Source organism: Bombus vosnesenskii, unplaced genomic scaffold, assembly GCF_011952255.1.
Source record: "Bombus vosnesenskii isolate JDL3184/JDL3185 unplaced genomic scaffold, Bvos_JDL3184-5_v1.1 scf7180000013957, whole genome shotgun sequence".
Taxonomy (NCBI): domain Eukaryota; kingdom Metazoa; phylum Arthropoda; class Insecta; order Hymenoptera; family Apidae; genus Bombus; species Bombus vosnesenskii.
Genome location: NW_022883305.1, coordinates 61,963 through 83,781, shown reverse-complemented (window position 1 = coordinate 83,781; position 21,819 = coordinate 61,963). Strand labels below are relative to the sequence as shown.

General features: G+C 28.8%; 1 protein-coding gene across 3 annotated transcripts in view; it reads right to left on the bottom strand.

Moving 5' to 3' along the window:
* LOC117239371 (DENN domain-containing protein Crag) overlaps positions 1-21,774 on the bottom strand; it is a 47,283-nt gene extending 25,509 nt beyond the window's left edge. The window contains exons 1-7 of one of the 3 annotated variants that reach the window (XM_033504869.1): positions 21,198-21,774; positions 20,979-21,122; positions 20,504-20,834; positions 16,905-17,507; positions 4,010-4,590; positions 3,706-3,943; positions 3,363-3,633 (exon numbers count right to left, since the gene is read on the bottom strand). In XM_033504869.1, the coding sequence (XP_033360760.1) occupies positions 3,363-3,633; positions 3,706-3,943; positions 4,010-4,590; positions 16,905-17,507; positions 20,504-20,834; positions 20,979-21,014 (2,060 nt within the window). In that variant the 5' untranslated portion in view covers positions 21,015-21,122; positions 21,198-21,774. Of the gene's footprint in view, positions 1-3,362; positions 3,634-3,705; positions 3,944-4,009; positions 4,591-16,904; positions 17,508-20,503; positions 20,835-20,978; positions 21,123-21,197 lie in introns of those variants that run through there. The other 2 variants (XM_033504867.1, XM_033504868.1) reach the window with 2 other exon arrangements.
* Positions 21,775-21,819: the final 45 nt, after the last annotated feature.

Here is a 21,819-nt window from a genome sequence, read left to right as displayed (position 1 = left end):
TCAGATAATTAAAAAATAAGGTAAGAAACACAAAGTACATAACAATCAGAGAAAAAATAATTATTGCATAATTTAATGTATATATATATGTATTTTTGGACATACGAAATAAAAAATGAAAAAAGAAGAAAAAAATATGGAAGCTACAGAAAAGAAATTAAACCGATATTAAAACTATAATTGATTAACTATAAATTAATATACAATTAAAAAATAGATTCAGGTGTCAAAATGATTATGTTCTCCCAAAACTACTTTATTCTTTGAGTACTTTCTGAACACATTTGATAAACAACATGTCCAATTTTATATTAATTACGCTTTTGCTCAAACATGACTTTTGTTTTTGGTCTAGAATAGCTTTGGAAGAGCAGCATCATTTCAATAACAAAAGCGAAATATTGAAAGATCTATTCAACGCAATAATTTAATTCTCGTTTTTCATTATACAATAGAGCCTCCTGTATTTGAACTTTCATTATCCGAATACCTAATATTCGTACATCCTGTTACACGAATAGACTGTCTACTAGTAACACACAGAAATCTTTTTCAATTACAAACGCTATTATCATACGTATTATTATATTTCTGATGTGCTTTTCATATTCGCAAAGCATGCTTACTAAAATACGAGATGCAAGATTTCACAAAAAAATATTCCTAATCGAAATATAAGAGATTAAAGTATTTAATTTCGTGATGATTAGTGCTTTTATGGGTTATAAGGATGCCATAAGTAGAAATTTTACTCAAACTCAAACAGCAAATAAAAATGATAATTTTTGATTTTGAAGATTGTGCTTTTTTGCCCCATAGTATTCCATGTATTAAAAAAAAAGGTTTAAATGGTATAAAAAAACATTAGTTACATATAGATACTTATGTTAAAAAATTTATGTAATTCAGCTGCCCAAAAATATAAGACCTATAATTAATGAAAGAAAATGGCCATTTTCTTGATTTCTATTTGAATAAATAAAATTTAATATTACAAAAGTGATTATCCTGTTATCCACAAATTCTACTGTTCGGAATGATTTTGTTTTCTTATTACATAGTTTGGATATGGGAGACTCTGTATGTATCATATCTTAATTTATAACTAATTAACTGTAGCTGTAATATCGGTTTAATTTATTTTTCTGTACTTGCTTTTGTTTCTTTTTTTTTCTTTTTTTTATGAGTGTGCGGAAATATTACACTACCATAATTATCTTGCTGCATTTATTACCATATTCTTGTTAATTATGTAAACAAACTCGTGGACCGAAGGAGACATTAATTCTCTCAATTCGAAAATTCCATAGGGTAGAGTTCGATTTTCTCTTATAGATATCTGTGAATAGACACATCTAATGTTTAATCTACAATATTCTACAAAAGTGGAGAGTGTATGGCACCAAATGTCCACTTCTGTACGACTTAAACAAAATGCAAATTAAGCTGCCGGACATGTATCATTGAGTTCTCAAGTATCCACAGATCACCGCGCCTCCGTCGTCCAATATTCCGTTGCCTTATATTCGGTTCGGATATAGAATCTTTCGCTTGATTTTTAAAAGTTGAAATAAACGGAGCCTCAAAGACACTCTTTTTAATTCTCCATTTTTATTTTATTTCAGCTTGTAGAAGTATCCCTTATACTTTTTGGTATTTTTGATCGAACATTTTATGTATGTATATTGAATATGTATATTGAATAAAACATGAAGTAATAATTCAGTAAATTTCTGAAATTGATTATTATTAAAAAAAACGATGGACAGGTTTATGATGAAAGCGGCATTTATGTATATTAATAACAAACTTGGTGTTTGTAAAATGCGAAAGTAATTATACTAATTTGATCTGATGAATCTGAAAGCTCGTAAAAAAATCGTTTCTTTCTGGATAAAATCAAAAATTATGTTTCAAAGATTACTGAGAAACATTGATTGTTGAGATATTTGCTAATAGTCGTTCATTTTACCAATGAATTTAGATCTTACAAATTAAACTAAAGTCAACGGTAAAAGGTTTAAAAGCATTAATTTCAGTTTGAAACGGCACGATATTGCAAACTATTGATCATACAATTAACAGTACTATGAATCAATGTAGATATAATTAAAAAAGTTTCATATACATATTTCTGTCTGTAGAATATTAGATGCCAGAAATCTGGACTCTGCAAACTATAACTCTGCAATCCTCAAGATAATCCTCCCTAGGTTATTAGATCTATATGTTATGAACCATGGGAATCTATATTAAATACATATGTATAAAAGGCTTGAAAATTCTAACGTATAGTATATCGTAATCGAAGAACAGTGAAAGAATACTCCGTTTGAGATTGATTTGATTCGATGTCGAGATGAAAAATTATTATTCAAAAAGATAAATCAATAAAAAAATAAAAAAAACAAAATTAATAATTTATGTATTTCTTAATAAAATATTTGAAGCTTTCACGGCTCGCTTTTACAATAAGATTGTTCGTTAAAATTGTTCAAGACTTTGGGCTGTAAACTGTGTTCAATATGTAATTATTACATATATAAAACGAAATTGGCGAAACAAGAAATGTCAATGTACGTACATATGGTGATATTGATATTAATATTTGATGTATCTAAATTTTTCGCACTCAAGATTACGTGAAAGCTATATAATGTATCATGACTTCCATTATTAAGCAGTCAAGTTTTCTTTCTTATTGTGAAATGCAATAAGAATACATAACGTTTTATTAACGCAATATACGACAAACATGAACTTTTATATTTGACTTATATTGTATTAATAAGTATTCTTATAAAAAATTCTTGGAAGATTTTCAATATTATTATTAGTTATCGATTTAGCGATGACTAATTTTTATTCGTAACATTCTGTTGTCAAATTATCAGAAGTGTTTAAAAAATCACAGCGACAATTATGATAAATACCCCATGTATGACTACCTGTTAGCTTTAAAACTAATAGACGCTAATAGATTTAATATTTTCTTACAAAATGGATTCTTAAAATTTTCACACAGAAAGTAAACATTACAAACAAATAATTCAAAATCACTTGAATATCTTAAATGAGTAGAATATTTTAGAAAGCCAATTTTAATACCATATATACCCGTTAATATTGCACACTTTTTATAAAAATTAAAAAGTGACTCGATCTATATCTATAATGTTCTACAAAAGTTGAATTTCAAAATTTAAATTCGTAGTAATCGAAAATATTCTTTAAATAACAGCAATGATCTGCTTATTTCATAAGAATTTTTTATATGCAGTATCGCCGTATATGATATTAATAAATGATTTATTATGTTAAACTTTGTAAATAATATAAAAGAAATATTAATAAAAACAAACCTTATAAACATTTGCGTTTTCACTAACATACTATAAAATTTCGCATGAGCCTTGTCCCGACTTCTAAGAAACGCTTGTATATTGAACAAACTAGTTGGATCTGTGGAACCAACTGTTGGCGCTTTGGTAATTGGTAGTAAAAAAGCACGATAACCTTTGAGTATAGTGGCGGTAAATCTTAGAAAAGCGTCTTGTATTTCGAGCTCCAAAGCCTGCTCTTTTCGCTTCTGCTGAAATTCTTTATCCACACTAAATTCTTCATCTTCTGTGTCTAAAAAACAAAGTCATTAAAGATGAAAATATTGTGATAAAAAAAGAACAAGCACAACAATACTAAACATACCTTTCATTGAATAACTTTTGCCCAAAGAAATCAACTTCGAATAAAGATGTTCTAAACAATTTCTAAGCTGTCTAGCTGCTTTCTTTGGTAACAGTTTTACATTTAAATATTTTTTATCATCACAAATCGCTATATTATTTGTGTCCAAATTTACACAATTAACATCAGAAGGAGGGTCATATAAATCAAAAAATCTGGAATCTACTCCTATTAAAAACGGCAGTGGAGCATGCAGAACCTAAAATATAAGATTTGTTATTACCTTTGGCATTTACCATTAAACCGATAAAATAAAATACATTACTTCAGCCAATCCAAGAGGGCACAAAGGTATGTACGGGCACTGCCATTTAAATGGAAATAGTATCATAGCGATTGCTTCGCTCACCGATGTAAGTACATCAGGACGTAACGAATGTACAAGTATTTTTTGTTCAGTAAGGATTAACAATAATATAAGCAAACAATTATCGGATCCTAAATTTATCAGTAACTGTCGAAAACTGGCACCAGACCTAGGAAGCGCCAAATCTTCTGGTTGAGTCAAAATTAATCTGTCCGTAGTACTTAACTGCACAAGAATTCTCGGTCTCTGTGGACTTGGAAATGGTATATCATACAAAAAATATGCTATATATTTCTCAATAGGAACTTGTTGCGGTTTGCTATTACACATGCTATGTAAGAAAACTAAAAATTTCTCAAATGTGTCAAAAAACGGCCAATGTGATAAGATGCATATAGATTTACTAATGTTCAAAGATTGCGTTGCAGGATTTGTATACTGTAATTTTTCTAACTGAGCTAATGTGAGCTTTTTAAATATTCCAGATTGCTTCTGCGTTTTCATTTTTAACTGTTGGTAGTCAATTTCTGCGTGTTCAACTGAAACAAGAGAAAAATGTTCTTTATTTTTCTTTCTAGAATTAATCTTATAACGTTATATTTATTTAATGCGCGCAACCATTTTTATATAAATTATAAAAAAAAATGATTTGTATTTTTATCAAAATTCTATTTTATTATGTTACTTCGTTAAAGTCATAATGTGATTTAAACGTATAACCACATCCTCTACTGCAACCGCCACTCCGATTAAATAGTTGAACATAAAATGATTCTATAATAGTTGTTCGTAATATATTATATATATTATTTCATTGTATGAAAATTAGCATTTCTAAATGGAACCTATTAAAAAGATCCTTCGTTCATTACTAGCTTTCAGAACAAGAATAACAATTATATATGTATATGATTGAAAAATGTTATACATATCTGAAATCTATTATCTCATATCTTATACTAAAGCTTCATCACGGCTTAATGTACGCATTTCCTTTCATAAATTAGGATAATTTAATAATAATTCTAGAGTACGAAAGTAAAATAATTCGCATAAGAATTTAATAACTTATAAACTAAGCATCAGTTAATGTAAAGATGTTTCAATATTACAAGTTAATCAAGCATAAACACGATAAAAAGGATATCTTTAACTCAATAAACGTATGTCTGATCTTACTTTATTTTTTTTTCTATAAATCTTTAAGAATGCATGTTTTCCAACTAGTTGTTTCGAATAACAGACGTTTCTATAATGTTTCTTAGCATTTATGTTTAAATAGTTATTAATAAACTCTTTAAAATAAAATAGATTTTTAAATAAAATAGTCATGTTTTGAAGTACTAGCAGTCAAATTAGTAATTAAAGTAAAGTACTATACGAAAAAGTAAAATGAACGTAAATTCTATTGCTCTGTTTTTATCTATATATTTAAAAAAATAATTAATGCGCTAGAGCTAGGGTCACAAGCACCATACGGATTAGTGAGAAAAATCAACAAAAATGTATATATTATTAGTATATTGATTACATGGTAACATTGTAACTTTAGATTATTCATCATTTTTTAGTAACGAAATATTACATAAAACTTGACTTATCATAAATGTGTATGCCGTGGTAAATCAATGTACACTTAAATTACCTATTTCATATTCTGTTTCGATACACCGAAAATGCGTTAAAATAAATCTAAACATATTGTGCACCTTTCTTGGAAATTTTCATTAATATAAATGCCATATAGAGCGTCACAAAATATGTAGAGGATATTTACAAGGTTAGTTCATGACATTAAAACAACGAGAATTATTCATGCATAAAAATGTCGTTTGAGACTTATTTTTCAAATTATAGACGATAGAATTTTACACTCGAAATATACTGGTATCAATGACACAACTGAGATACCTTTGTCCCTATCTTATTCATGCTTCATATTTCTCACTCTAATTAATGTAACAGTCGAAATCCTATGTATGTATATGCTGCCATTTGTTTCAGTTGGTGGATGTTGAAATTACAGTGAGAAACATGAAATATGAACGAGATAGAAAGAAAAATTCACTAACTGATTCATTGATACTAGCAGATTTTTTACGTAAAATATCATTTATTACTTGAAAAATAAGACTCAAATTAATCGAATTAATGCCACAAAGGATATTTCATAATTATAGATAAGGGGCCATAAATTCTTTTTATTTCCTTATCGTTGTGTTTAGTAAGATCAAAAATTACAAAACCTTTTTTAAAAATCGCACACCCAGCCAATCGAGCAGAGCAGTTGGTACATTCATGAAAGACAACATTTATAGCTAATCACAGTCACGTTCAGGTTTGCAGCTGTAGTCGTCAAAATCTTCCATAAAACATACAATACACATATACAACATCTATATATGAAACAGCCAGCATCTAAATGAACACGAAGTTATTCACCTAATGAACCAATTACCGAAACCCTTTATTATCCTTGGTTTTAATAGCCATAAACTTCTGTAGGGTTCTTACAAAACTGATACACGTGGTACTATCATCGTGAAGGAGACATAATCTGCCAACTTAGACTTTCTATTAGACATCAATAATTCTATCCACTTTAACACAGCATCTGGCTGTTTTAATGCAATGGACCTATCGCTATGTAACCCTTCAGTTGCTCAAAATATCACATGCAATGTAGTAAATGATCTGTACGATAGCGACCACTTCTCAATCAAGATAACACTAAAATATCATCTGAGTTATGACATCTAATTCCACAAGCTCTCAAGATGGAAGTTTTAAGAAATCAATTGGGCAATGTTCCTTGACAGAATATTTAATTCAATTCCCCGACATATGGAACCAAATCCGTCAAATGCTGATTTAATAAACGAAACATTTATAAACCTCATAAACATTATTACAAAGACAACTGCCTTATCTACTCCAAAAACAGAAAACTCCAGTAATATAAAAACCCAATATGATTCATGATGGAACGAGTTATTAAAAATTGCAAACATCTTTCAATGGATATAAAAACACATAAATCTCTGATAAATCTTATCAATTTTAAAGAATGTAGAGCTATATCTCGAATAAACGAACTACTCCTCTCTAATTATTGAAATTTGGAAAAAAATAAAAGCGATCAAAGTTTTAAATCACTAATGCCCGCCTTGACTAAAGAAGACAGCTCACTTGCCACAGATTCGTATGAAATATCGGACATGTTAGGATCAACATTTCAAACAATTTTAGCGATAAGTACTGAAAGGAATTCCAACATCACAAAAAGAAAGTACACCCATCGACTTCCTCAGATACAAACCATGACTCATCCACCATATCTGCCCTGGATATGCCTCTTCGAACCGTTGAATTAAAATATTTTTTTAACTAAATGTAACAATACCAGTCGTAGGCATGATGGAATTGCAAACATCCTTCTTTTCAACCTGCCCTTGATTACATGCTTTCCCTATTCAACTGTATCTGGATTCACAATGTATTCCCAAACAGGTGGAAGGAAGCCATAGTCATTCCTATCTTAAAGCCAAAATTGCAACTGGCCTAGACAAGTATCGTCCGATTGCATTCACTAATACGATGTGCAAATTAACAGAAAATATCATTAACTATAGATTCTGTTAGGACTTAGAAAAATATCTGTTAATTTCCAAATTTCAAAGTGATTTTCTCTACCTATAGCAATTTAATAAACCTGGAGATTAACACGCGACGCACATGACAATCAACACCATCTGACTGTCGTATCTCCCGACATAGAAAAAGCTTATGACTTATGATATGATAATTTTCATCAGTAATTTCTTACATATAGGAGTTATCAAAATCAGAGCCAACAACGCTCTTTCCTCCTCTAAAGCTAAGGAAATTACCAGTCCAGACAAAGGGTTATTATTTACCGGCGATTTAACTATAATATTCAGAAGAAAGAACGGTCACGTCACTGAAATATACTTACAAGAAACATTAAACAAATTATGAAAATGTCACAGATTACCGGATTCAAATTTTCTAACCAAAAATCAGAAATAATTATTTTCTGCAGAAATCGGCATCCCATAATCATAAAGTTGACCCTCAACAACCAAGAATTAAAATCAACTGTAATCAAATTATTATGACTGACCTTTGACTCTCGATTATGACTGGAAATGTTATCGATTCTGTCAGCAATAAAGGCAATATCCAACCTAGCGATTCCCTATACAATTTTTCTTTCTGAGGGGTACCTAAAAAAGAAAGAAGGCAAGATATTTCTCCGTATTTGACTTAACCTCTGGATTCCACCATATGTCCATGAACCCGAAATACTCGTATGCTTCATATGAGCATTACAAATATCGACAAATGCCAAATCAAATGCTTTTGGCTTTTAAAAGACGATCCCGCTAGTTCAACGTGATGGATGGTGCATTGAAAATCCTTATCAATCAAACATGCTCTGTATATTTGAACGACATAATCGTATACGGCAAAACGCCCGAGGAACACAATAAAAAAACCACGAGTACTATTACAGCGGTTGAAAAAGACAAGCCTGAAACTGCAGACTGATAAATGTATCTGCGGCCCGAAGTGATCTACCTCGGGCATGTCATATCAGAAAGCGGCGTGAAACCAAACCTGGAATAGGTTAAGACCATCACAGAATTTCCAACTCCTAGTAATCCTAAGCAAGTTAAACGATTCTTAAGACTGTGGTTATTAATGAAAATTTTTTCAAGACGTTAACAAATTAGCCAAACCGATGGCGTTCTTGAAGAAAACTATCGATTGAAAATAGGAAAAAATTACGGAAAATATCGTTGCAATCACTTGAAACAGCACTAATCACGAAATCAGTACCAGAATATCGCAAATTTCAAAAGTTATTTTTTCTAACAACCGATGCATCTTGGAGCGGTACTCAGCCAATAGGATCAGATAACCGGTATACGCGTTCAGAATCCTGAATAACGCCGAAATATATAACTCCGCAATATGAGTATGTGTATATTTCCGATCATACCTGTATGGCCGAAAATTTAAAATTGTTATCGATCACAGACCGCTAGTTTGATTGATGACCGTCGAGAACCCTAATTAAAGATTGATGCGATGACGCCTTTAACTGGAAGAATGCGAATATGGAATAGAGTACAAGAAAGGAAAGATTAATATACGCTGATGCGTTGCCTCGCATTCTTTCTGTAGGAGAAGTGCCATCTCATTGGTAACACTTAAAATTCTCAGCGAACGGGAAGGCGATATCAGTAACATGCTTGAAGAAATAATGGATTTAGAGAAATATGTGACAAAATTCCTACTTAATCAGGAATCGAAGTACAGCAAATTCAAACTGAACATGAAACCATTGGTAGCACTAATACACATGAATAAATATCCGTTAAACACATCGCAGCTGTATTAACGAAAGTTGAGCCTTTAAAATTCAACGATAGAGGATGACAAATACCCAACAACCTGGCTAAGAAATATAGGCTGAAAGAATTATAACTCGTAAAAAGCCATCAAAAGCCAAACAAGGAATCTATACAATATCATCGATTTTATTTTCAGTGACACCGACATTCACGTCAACTTAATTACAGAAGAACCATGTCCATGGACTGAGAGATATTCGTGAAACAGGTACACGAATCTGCACTAAATGGACACGCGAAAATTTTTAAAGCTGTAGTGAGAATAAGAGATATTATGCTTAATGTGAAAAGTATATACCTCAGAAGAAATATTACATTGTCAATTTTACAGAGAAAGCAAAGATGAACGAATAAAACCAAAGCAAGGATTGAATTATAAATTACAAATACAGCAGTGGCAGCACACCAAATAGTCGTCAGTGTCTTAATAAGTTCACTATCCAGAACAAATAAGGGAATCCGTTATATCTTATCGATACAAGACCAATTAACGAAACTCATAACACTGATCACCCTGCAGGATATCACGACCAAGAAAATAGACGATAATCTCATGAAAGAGTACCTATCAATTTACGTGTTTCGAGAGAAGCTAATTGGGAAAGGTTCTGAAAATAAAATCAACACGGGCTATCACTTATAGGCTCTCATCAAATAGCAACCTTGAGAGAGCACACCATATAATAACAGAATAGCTTAGACACTACGTAAACCAGGATTGAATCAATTGGGACGTATTCATTAAATTAATCACGCTTTCATATAATACGGCAACATATGAAGCAATGGAGGAACAGACTACATAAGAGACCTAAGGAATCATCTTTAATTCCAAATAGAAAAGGCGAAAGGAAAACATATACATATAGCAAAGGAGAAACGCAAGGAGATCTACGACAATAAAATAATTAAACGCGTACCAAAATACCAAATCGGAGACATGGTATACATTCAGAATGTTAAATATTAAGTATCAATCCGAACTTATACATGTTAACAGGTTAAAACTAGCGAATTCTTCATTAGATACATCCGAGGTAGATTATGTTTCCACCCAGTAAACCCAATGCCTAGCGCCTCCAGGAAGCAACTCGTACGAAGCAAGCATACCATACCTAGATATATACTAGAGCATCTTACCAAGATACGAATGTAACACAAAATTTGCAGCTGCTTAAGAGCAGTTATGTATAAAACAGAACATGGTATATAGAATATATGTCAATTTCTTTAATTCCAAACTAACTTCTATCAACAGTAACAACATCAAACTTTATAATTTATTAAATATTATATATTGCCCAAAACGAGTATGAGATCGAGTTTGAGGAACTAACGTTAGAGTTAACCAATATTCTAAACGAATATATTAACGATATAAATAATCTAATCCCTAATAATTAATCGAATGCCGTTGCGGATAGTAAATATATCATAACACATCCTCAACTCATACATCCCGATATTCTTTTCGGTACATTTAGAAAGATCAAACTAGCTGTAGAAACCCTTCTGACACCCTTAGAAACTACAGATTCTTGTAGATATTAGCAAGGTAAGTATGATATAACGATAAGCTTGTTTACATACTGAACATTTCACATTTTGCCTACGGCGTAATTCCTATTTCATATAAAAAGGCTCCAGGAATCTTTTATTTCTATGACCCTTCAGACGAATACAGCGTGCTAAACACGATTCAGATGATCCTCGTCACTACAAATAAAGTATTACTAAGTAAATACAAACGTAGTAACAACTTCCATACACGTAAAAGGCAGATGCCAAACTACTCAATCACCTACAAAGACGCTTATTCAACAAATCTGCTAAGATCGCGTTCAGATGGCAACTCATGTACAATAAGATACACATAATTCCGAAAGACTCTTTGGATCCAGCTATGATCTAATACGCGATGGCCAGTTTAGTTTAGTTACAGTTGCAACGATCAAAAGCCTAGGAATGTAGATATTTCCGAGACTGTACTACTAACAATATATAATACTAACAATATGACCCGACTGCCAAAGCAACTCTGACTATGACTGAACGGAACTCTGCTATAAATACTTACTATAACTAATAACTAATATACAGGGTGGTTGGTAACTGGTGGAACAAGCGGAAAGGGGGTGATTCTACGCGAAAAAAGAAGTCGAAAATATAGAATAAACATTTTTTTTAATTTTTCCATCGAGACAACGATCTACAGTGAGATCCGTTATAACGAGACGCGATAAAGTGCACGCGTACCGAGCGAAAATTCAAAGTCGATTTTCTCGAAAACAAAGCCTCAAACGAAAAATTTTTATCCTATATTTTCGACTTCTTTTTTCACGTAGAATCACCCCCTTTCCGCTTGTAGCACCAGTTACCAACCACCCTGTGTATATATATATTAATAATGTAATAAATAACTAATAAATATATAAATAACTAATTATGTTACGGGGCAACATTAACAACACTAAATTAGGAGATAGATTGAAAAACACGACGTTGAAGATAACCGATCTCTCCTTAATCCGACTAATTCTCACCATGTAAGCACACAGACTCAAGATTGTCAAGAAGTGTCACTGGAAAATTCTCAAATAACAGCTTGTGGTAACTTACGTTCTTTAAAAGCCATAAGCGCATAAACTGTAACAAATCAAAAACTTGCACAGAGATAGCGACGCGTACTGTGCTAGTTCAAGAGGCAAAAAGGCAAATACAGGATTTAAAGATGAAGAAAAACAAAGCATCAAGTTATCTTTACTGATCGGCAATTTTTTCTTCTACTCGCAAATTTGAGTTAGTAGAATCACATCCGAAATTTAGCAATTCCATCTCTACTAACCATAAGGATTATTTTTAAATTACCATGTAAATTCTTTAAATTCTAGATATAATGGAAAACAGTTAGAAAAGACTGATTTAAAGTGAAATTTTTAGTTGAGGTATTTTCACAGATGTTTAAAGACTACAGCAGGGTAATAGTATCGAAAGTTCCCTTGAATCGATTTTAGGAAACAATGCTTTAATGACAGTTTGCCGAAAGAGCATATGATAAACCAATTTTCAATCCTATACCTCCCTATTAGCAAAATTCAGTGCTAAAATTATGCTTCAACTTGCTTTTATTTCTATAATAAACATATTTGGTCAAACAACCAATAACACAAATACACGTTAATTATAACATATCATAAAAATTTTTATTATCTTTTGAGACTATCTTACATATCCAATAAATATGTATTGTTTATCGGAAACATGTTCACCAATATGAATTTTGACAATGAACAATTATAGTAAAAAATGATTTAAATGTTTGTGTAATGAATAAATTAAAATTATTTAAATTCACGAATAAAGTTTAAATTGGAAACATAAAATACGGTTTAGTAAGTGTTTTAATTTTTAGTTGTGTTTCATTTTATTTGTACATTGTACATTGCATATATTTAATTTATGAATATATTTATTATAGGAAGAAAGTTTTTGCTGAGATCTAAATAAACCTCTTTCGGATTGGAAACAGCGTTCTCCTTTTTTTAAATTGCGTTTTTTTATAAACAATTGTTACATTGTGTTAAAAAAAATTGAAAAGAAGTTTGTCTACACTACCGGCCGTAAATATTAGGAAACCTATTTGTTATATTTATTAGATAATTCTAACAAATTTTTCTTTACCTTGTGTTTACGTTACAAGAAATATATGATACAGATGGTATAATAGATCGATAATAAATAATAATATGTATAACTGAAGAGTGAAAACAATGAAAAACGTACAATTTATATGAAATAGTTATGGCCGACAGTGTATGTGTGGTCTGGCAGCGAACCGTGCGCACATTTTTCTGCGGAGGCTGCTCGGAACGGTATGGTACGAGGATATTTCCTTTTCTCGCTGTGCAAATACATTTTTTTCACCAAACTCACCGAGCGAAGAAATTCGTTTCTAATTTGGCCGTTTAACAGCTAGAAGTGGTAATTCCTCAAACCTACTTTTCGCTGAATTTCTGAATTTCTCCTATAAATATCGGCGACCAATATCCTATTTATCTCTGCACATATGTATATACTGACGGTTCTAAAATTTAAAACAGCACTGATTATGCAATTATACGTATCTGGTCAATTGATCATAAAAGTCAAATTTCATCATGAAGCTTCTACATATCTCTTTTTTGAGTTTAACGCGTTAAAACATGCCATGGAAATGATAGAAAATGATCGAAACAAATATGTATTTCGCTACTTCTTACGATTCTGCAAATACCATCCAAGCAATCCAAAATCAATGGACAAACAACTCCACCATCCAAGAATATCAAAAATCTTAAGTCAAGACAATCCAAAATAATAATTCCGTCATAGTAATCTGAATCCCTTCTCATATAGGCATCGAAGGAAATGAAAGAGCGGACAGAACAGTCAGAAAAATAGCTGATTCGCCAACCTGATCGTAGCGTAGGTGCATCGTTTGAAATCGTTCTTTCTTATTTAAAAGAAGTAATACAAGAAAATTGAAATGAAAAATGGAAATCATCTACAGAACCACGTTTACCATCGACCAAAGATAATTTTTTTTAAAACAATATACCACGCTCGCTATAACAACGCAATTAAGTTACCAATATCAGATAAAAAAAGAGCCCCCATCCCGCGACCTGTACACAATACATGACATCTGACAGTAGAAGAACGCTTCATCATACACAGCATGCATACATCATACAGACAACGATTTAATATGAGAACATCCTAATGAGCATCCTAAACGACAACTTAAAGGACAAAGAATCAATGTAAAGGTTAATATAATATTTAAAACCTACCAAACGTTATGACAAATTTGTTCTCATGTTTGTTTTCTTATGTTGCTAGTAACCGGTATAAGCAAGTGATGCGACATTAAATAATAGATATAGTAAGGCACTTTTATATTCGGAAGCAGGAGGTGAAAGAGAAGATAAATTCTATTTATCCCGGCCCTATGATATCTAATACATTTTGTTTGCGATTCATTTTGAAATGAATTTAAAAAACAAAGTTTGTTCCTTATTCGACGAACTTCTTCTAAAAGTTATACGATTTATTATTCTCGTTTTATCACACTAGATATACCAGAAAGTTGCATAGGCGGACTTGCATTTTGTGTGTATGTTTTTCATGAGTGTTTAATGTTTAGTATGTGTGTATAATGCGTATATTAACATATACTTCTAACATCTATTTTTAATGTATATTTAGTATGTGCATTCAATGCGTGTTTGTTGCTAGTATCTGTATTTAATATATATACAAATACAATTTGTGTACATGTACATATATACAGTGCACAATCACACATTAAAATTATGTACGAAACTCATGCACTAAAAACATATATACGAAATGCAAATCTGACTGTGCGACCTCTTCACCAATGTCAGCTGCGTACTATTCATTGAAAGTGTGACGGCAACGAAAAATCGTATATCCACATTTGTGAAATCGATGCAAAGAAGAGGCTTTTATCCTGGACAATCTAATTCAAAGATCAAAAGATTATGAGAAAGTAATTAGAAAATAAATTAAAGTAAAGAAGTTACAGCAGTTCAGAGATCGATCATTTTTCGATCAAAATTAATAGTCTTATAATATTACTGCGAGGCGTATAATAATATTTGCAAAAATAACATTTAATTTAAAAAAAATATTCTTAAGGCTCCAATTTTTTGTTTTTTAAATTTTTTGTTACAAAAGATAAAAGATGATATCTATCAGTTTGTAAACAAAAAAAGTCTCAAAATAAGTAAAGATATAAACTTATTGTTGGAGAAAAAGTCCTTACTATATGTCATAAGACTTGAAGATATCAAAGAAGATAATAATTACCATGTATATGTATTTCTTTTCCTCATTAGGTACTACGAATACTACTTAATGAAACCTTTTTATAGCTAAAATATCAATATCTAAAAATAAATACTAAAAATAAATACTAAAGCTCCTTGTATAAATAGTAAGCAGTAACTAAATTTGAATATGTGTAGCATTTTTGTTTGAACTACGTATGTGCTTATTAAATATGAATTCTATTGTATGTAGCATAAAACTGTTCTAATATTATTTATTGTTATTATTATTATTATAAATATATATTAAATATGATAATGTAAATTTTAACTTGTGATAAAGATTAATTTATAATTTTAATAAAATTGGAATCAAATTTAAAAAGTAAATAATTGCTATTATAATAGTTCACTTCATATTGTTTCCCTTGAATATAGGATATCCAATAAATTGTAGGACATGATGATTCTTTATAAAAAAAAGTAAAACATAGAAAATAAACATTTTTGATTGCTTTTCTAGTTATCAAGAAAAATAACTAAGTATATAATTATAATACTACAGGTTTAGGTTAAATAGGTTTAGTACTAACTGCATTTAAATCGTAATCTTAATAATTTATTTTATGAAACAATATTAAACTATTACTTCTAGTAATAAATGATAAGCAATATCTACCCATGCTGGCATAAGCAAATCTTTCTTTAGTTTTACACTATCAAATATCATGAATTAATTGCAACACGCTTTGTCTTCTAAGTTCTTCAAAAACAAGGATAAATCTTTGTTTTAGTTACTCAGCACTTGTTATTTCTTCCATATAAACAATCTTCATTTTTTACAGATAATGGATGTCAAATCTAGGTTCTAATCATGCATGCAAAATCATGGTAATCAAGCAATTTTGTTGCTAAAACTAATCCAACAATGATAACAATTCTTTAATACAAATATTACATCGCTATTAAAATGTGTTGATGTGATCTGTTAATAAATTGAATTTTTTAATGCTTGTAGTGAAACATCTCCAATTAATGAAAATAATTCTTCTCTCAAAAAACACAAAAATAAAGTATCATTTAAAATTGATAAGAAGAAGTAAAGATTAATAATTTCAGTCTCATTTCATTGTCTATTATCTACAAAGTTTAATGCTTTTTAAACTACAATATCTAAACTACCAATATATTAATATTATTGGATAACACATATGATTATTTAGAATACACATATAATTCTTAACTAAAAATTTGATCACATACGAAATGTACCTATCTTATATATCATAATTTTACATTGAATATCACTTTTCTCGGAAGCAATCAAAAAATTTGATCTACATTTTTTGTTTACATAATTTTCTTTGGAAGTAATTTTATATAATCAGCTTCATTGACATTTTACATCTTTTACATTATGATTTATAGGACATCCCATATGGTTGTTATATAAAAAGGTAAAGCAAATAAACCACTAAGTGAGAAAACTACATACATGTATATACATACATATGTATATCTCAGTCATGAAATCATATCTACATCATACTATATATAAATATACAAAAGATTTCATACCAGAATTCTTCATATTCTCCATGAGTACATCCGCTGGTTGTTGGTTTTCCTTAAAATTTGGTTTATCCATTTCTAATTCGAGTTCTTCATAAAATGTTATTGCTGATCCATATATCTTTTGAGCTGCATCAGCAACTGTCAAAACAAATGTAGAAAACACTGGCTTAGGTTTACATGCTACTTTGGGCCAGCATTCTACTGTTGCTCCCATTGGCAAACAAAACATTGCCACAGAATTTGGAAAAATAAAACTGCTGTAATCAACTATTGGATATTTATACAGTATTGTAGGTTTAAAAGATATCAAATTTGCCCGATTCATAGATTTCTTATAACACAGAAACACATCACTACCCAACATGCCTTTGTTCAAATTTTTATTGATAACACAGAATGCATGTGGGGGAGTTTCTCCTTTATTTGTTAATATTACACAAATATCAGTCACGACTAATGAGTTGCATGGCATTTTACGAGTTGCTCGTCTATATGTCACAAATATTCTTGCAGCTGAGTTATTCACATTAGCTAAATGTCCTTTTGGAGTTTCTAATATCATTTCAGCATCTTGCATTATACGTTCTTTACCATCATATATTACACCTGTAACATATACCTCTTGAGAATTGAAAAATTGTCGATATACAGTGGTGGACAAAAGAAAGTTTAAAAGATAAATGAAATATCATCATAATATTACAAAACAGAATTATATTTAGTCCCACTGGGAACCTTGAATTTTAATATTTCAATCTTGCTTTTATTTTAACAAACAAAACAATTTATAATATTTTAGGATATTTGACATAGGACCAAAACAAGAAACTATACATACTAATAAGAACTTTTTTATATTTTATTCAAATTTGGAACATTTTTTACCGTTAGAAAATTGCTACATATAAAGTAATAATAAAAGCTAATAATAGCAACGAATAAATGTAAAGCATATTCCATACAAAGATAAATAAGATGTTATCAATATGGTATAAAATATTCAATACAAAAGTTATTAAGACTTATATATGCAACTACAAATTTTAAACTTTCTTTTATCTGTAACTATGTACTTATTTAAACTATATTGCTATAACAATATAGTTAAAACATCAAGTTTACCACATTACAATTGCATGAATTTAATTTTTACATAACATTCTTCCATTTATATTGAAAGTACATTATTCATGACATTAGGTTCATGTCATCATAACTAATGCACTTAAATTAAAAAATATATATACTTTTGATTCTTTAAATTGAGATACAATAAAAAATCTTTATTGAATTAATGTAAAATATCATATAAATAGTGTTGCTAACTTTTATTTAAAATTATTTAAAACATTTTATTTTATTAAATATATTGATGAATTACATGTATGAATCTAATTTCTATGTAATACTATTCTAAAATGATACGAAAAGCAAGAACATGCAATATTTTATCTACAAATTTTAGAATGTTATGTTTATAATAAAGATATAACAAAGATTTTAATATCTATTTCTAATAATTGTTATGAAAAAATCAACAAATATAATAAACAATATCTTTTAATATATTTTTTAGAATTGTACAAATTGTACAATTGTGTATTTCACACATACAAAGTACACATTCTTCTTTTTTATAATTTCAAACGCCATTCAATTATGTAAAACATACATCCTTATATTTAAACATATATAGAATAAATACTTTTTTAAAAAGAAAAGTTGAGCCAAATATATATAAAAGAGTATGGTAATATTGAATTGCTACACTTTCAAAATTAAAATCCAAAATGCAAAAATGTTAAAAAGCCCAATTATTAAAAAAACTTATTTTAACAACAACTAAAACAAAGTTTTAACAATATAATAGCTAATATAATAATATCACTGATATTAAAATTTTATTTCAGTTCGTTAATTTTTTTTCAATTTTAAAAAATGCAAATTTTCGAAATATTAATATAATATTACTATAATAGTCCAAATAATAACTTTTACAGTTTTCTTATCATTTTCAAAGATAAATAATCACATAAATAACAAATTTAAAATTATAAAAACAAATGTGTATAATTTTTATGTGTAATATATAATTTACAAACTGATAAAAGTACAATAACGCATATATATATATATATATATATATATATATATATATATATATATATATATATATATATATATATATATATATATATATATATATATATATATATATATATATATATATATATATGTATATAATATGTACTGAATATCTATAATAAACAAATCACATTGATGTCTCCTATTTGAATATTAATACAAGAAATATATTAATAAGAATTTCCAATCCAATGTTTTACTTTCCTACATTATTTTATATTAACATACTTTTCCCAAAGTATTTGACGAAAATCTAAAAATTACTTGTTTTTAGAGAGTTATCATATACTTTCATTGGTTACAAAAAATGGATATATCTTCAAGAGAATTTCAAACTTATTTATTACGTAAGTATATTATAAGTATCCTTGGTTTCAACATCAGTAAAATAAGCTTTCTGTCTCACATAATTTTACAAGTAGAATCTAAAGATTGAAAAGTCATAGAACTATGATACCTGACTTAATGATTGTATCTTATTGCGTTCTATAAAGTTATTTCAAGCTCATTATATTCCACAAACACATACACTTTATCAAAATTTAAAATTTAATTTCAAATAATATGTAAAACTTTTATACAAACTACTAATGTTTTCAATATCTGTTCTCAAAAAACGTGTAAGTTAACAAAATTTCTATTAACTTCAATAAGAAATTAAAACAATATTATGAAAAATGTAAAAGATATACTTAATTAAGAAACATATCTTCAAAACAGAATATATTTTAATACATTATAATATCTTCACCTTTTGTGAAAATTTGTTTAATGATTTGTCCCATATATAAGTTGCAAATACTGCATATTCTTTTTTCTAAGAATTTTGTTATATTATTTTGGCAACATAAATTAAATTGATATAATTAACTAGCGTTTTCACATATTGCAGTAAATGTTTTTTAAATTACGATATATTTTAAATATAAAGATTACAAGATATAATGATATATGAACAATTAATAAAATTTGTAGTTATAAAATATGTTATATAGGCAGGTAACATAAAATATACAGCAAAAGAGTATAATATAAACAGAATGCAACACAATTTATAAGTATGAAGAAAAATTCAAATACTAATGATTAAAAACTGAACACAATTATCTTTTATTTCACATTGAACAAGATGAAAATGTAAGACTAACAAGTTATAGTGAGCCTGGTAACGTACCTAAGTATAATATTATATATGTTCAAATTTAATAAGATAAAGAAGATTATTGATTATATATTTCGATACTGTCTAATGAAAATCAAGCAATAAAATTTTATCACTCTAATTTTTTAAATACAGTAAGAAAATTAAAAAACTAATACAAATTTTCTATTTCATTCATTAACAAAACTTTTATTTTTATTTACTGCCTAATTATAAAACGCAATATACCTGTTATTATAAAAGACACTTAATAAAGGTTCTCAATAGCTTAGATATTTTAAAATTTTTATCTTACCTATATCAACTAATGGTGGTTTATCACGCCCTCGTCGATAGCATAAGTAACATTCATTTGTTCTTAAACTTCCATGATTTAAGTCTGCAGGTAACCCTGAAACAGTATGTTCTAACAAAACATACCCTTCTGGACATTTTTCACCCAATGCCGGAAATATAATAGCAAGATCAGTAATAGGAGGTTTCATATTTGTGTCTTTTACATGTGTTCCTTCTTGATACCAATCTTCTAACTGGTCATTTTCATTATCATTATCAAAATCATTGTCTTGTCCTGGTAAACCAGCAATAACAAAGTAGTCTGCTACCCTCCTTTCGTCCATGATTATCTAATTATTGAAATTTAATAGTATAACATACTACGTTATATATTACGTATGACATAGTTTAATAAATACATTATAATGCACTGTAATATATAATACATGGCACAGTATAATAAATAATTTTATAGTAATTCAAAATAAATTTACCAACTTTAAATAACGAAACTGATCTTCACATGGCATTGAAAAAATCCTTTTTTATCTTTCCTCATGTATCTTAAATATTGCTCTTATTGATGATTAGTAAAAACAATTGCATTTGACCAATAATCATTATTCTTCAGAAACATCCTATAAATGCATAGAATTAATCGTTACTTAAACACACTAATAATTATATTAATAAAATACACTTTACGAAGTTACCTCCTGTAGAGTATATTTATTCCAATCATTCAGTTTTTTTTCAACTATATCTTTGTCTCAAACTTCCCAAGGTTATCACTTAATACAAACATTAAACTTAAATTTTGAGGAAAATAAGTATATATTTGTTCGTATATTTACAATTTTCACAATTATCCTGCTAAAAACGTATTTTCTGGAAATCCAGAATTACACACATGCTGATTTAAATTGTACATGAGTTTTCGTGTAAATGCAAAAAGTTATGAAATAAATGATCATGTTTTTCTAAAGTTGATGGGAAAATTCAGACAGTAAATATTAAATCACAAAAATTAAAATAGTACTAGTTGTAGTGTTTGTAGGTTTTCACAAATATTTTACATAATAATCACAACAAAACGTTCTGCACAAGTCGTTTTGAAAGTTAAATATTTCTAGGCTATGTGTCATACCAACTACATATCTTATACGCGTTTACTCTAATCACGAGTGACGTTATTGAAATGTGACGCAAATTTTGTATTAAGAACTAAAATTTTTCTATATTATGTTTCCACTTTGTTGTTTTTAAATACGCATCAACGAATTATTCAATTGAAAATTATAAAAGAGAAGATATTTAAAAATTTCATAAGTATCA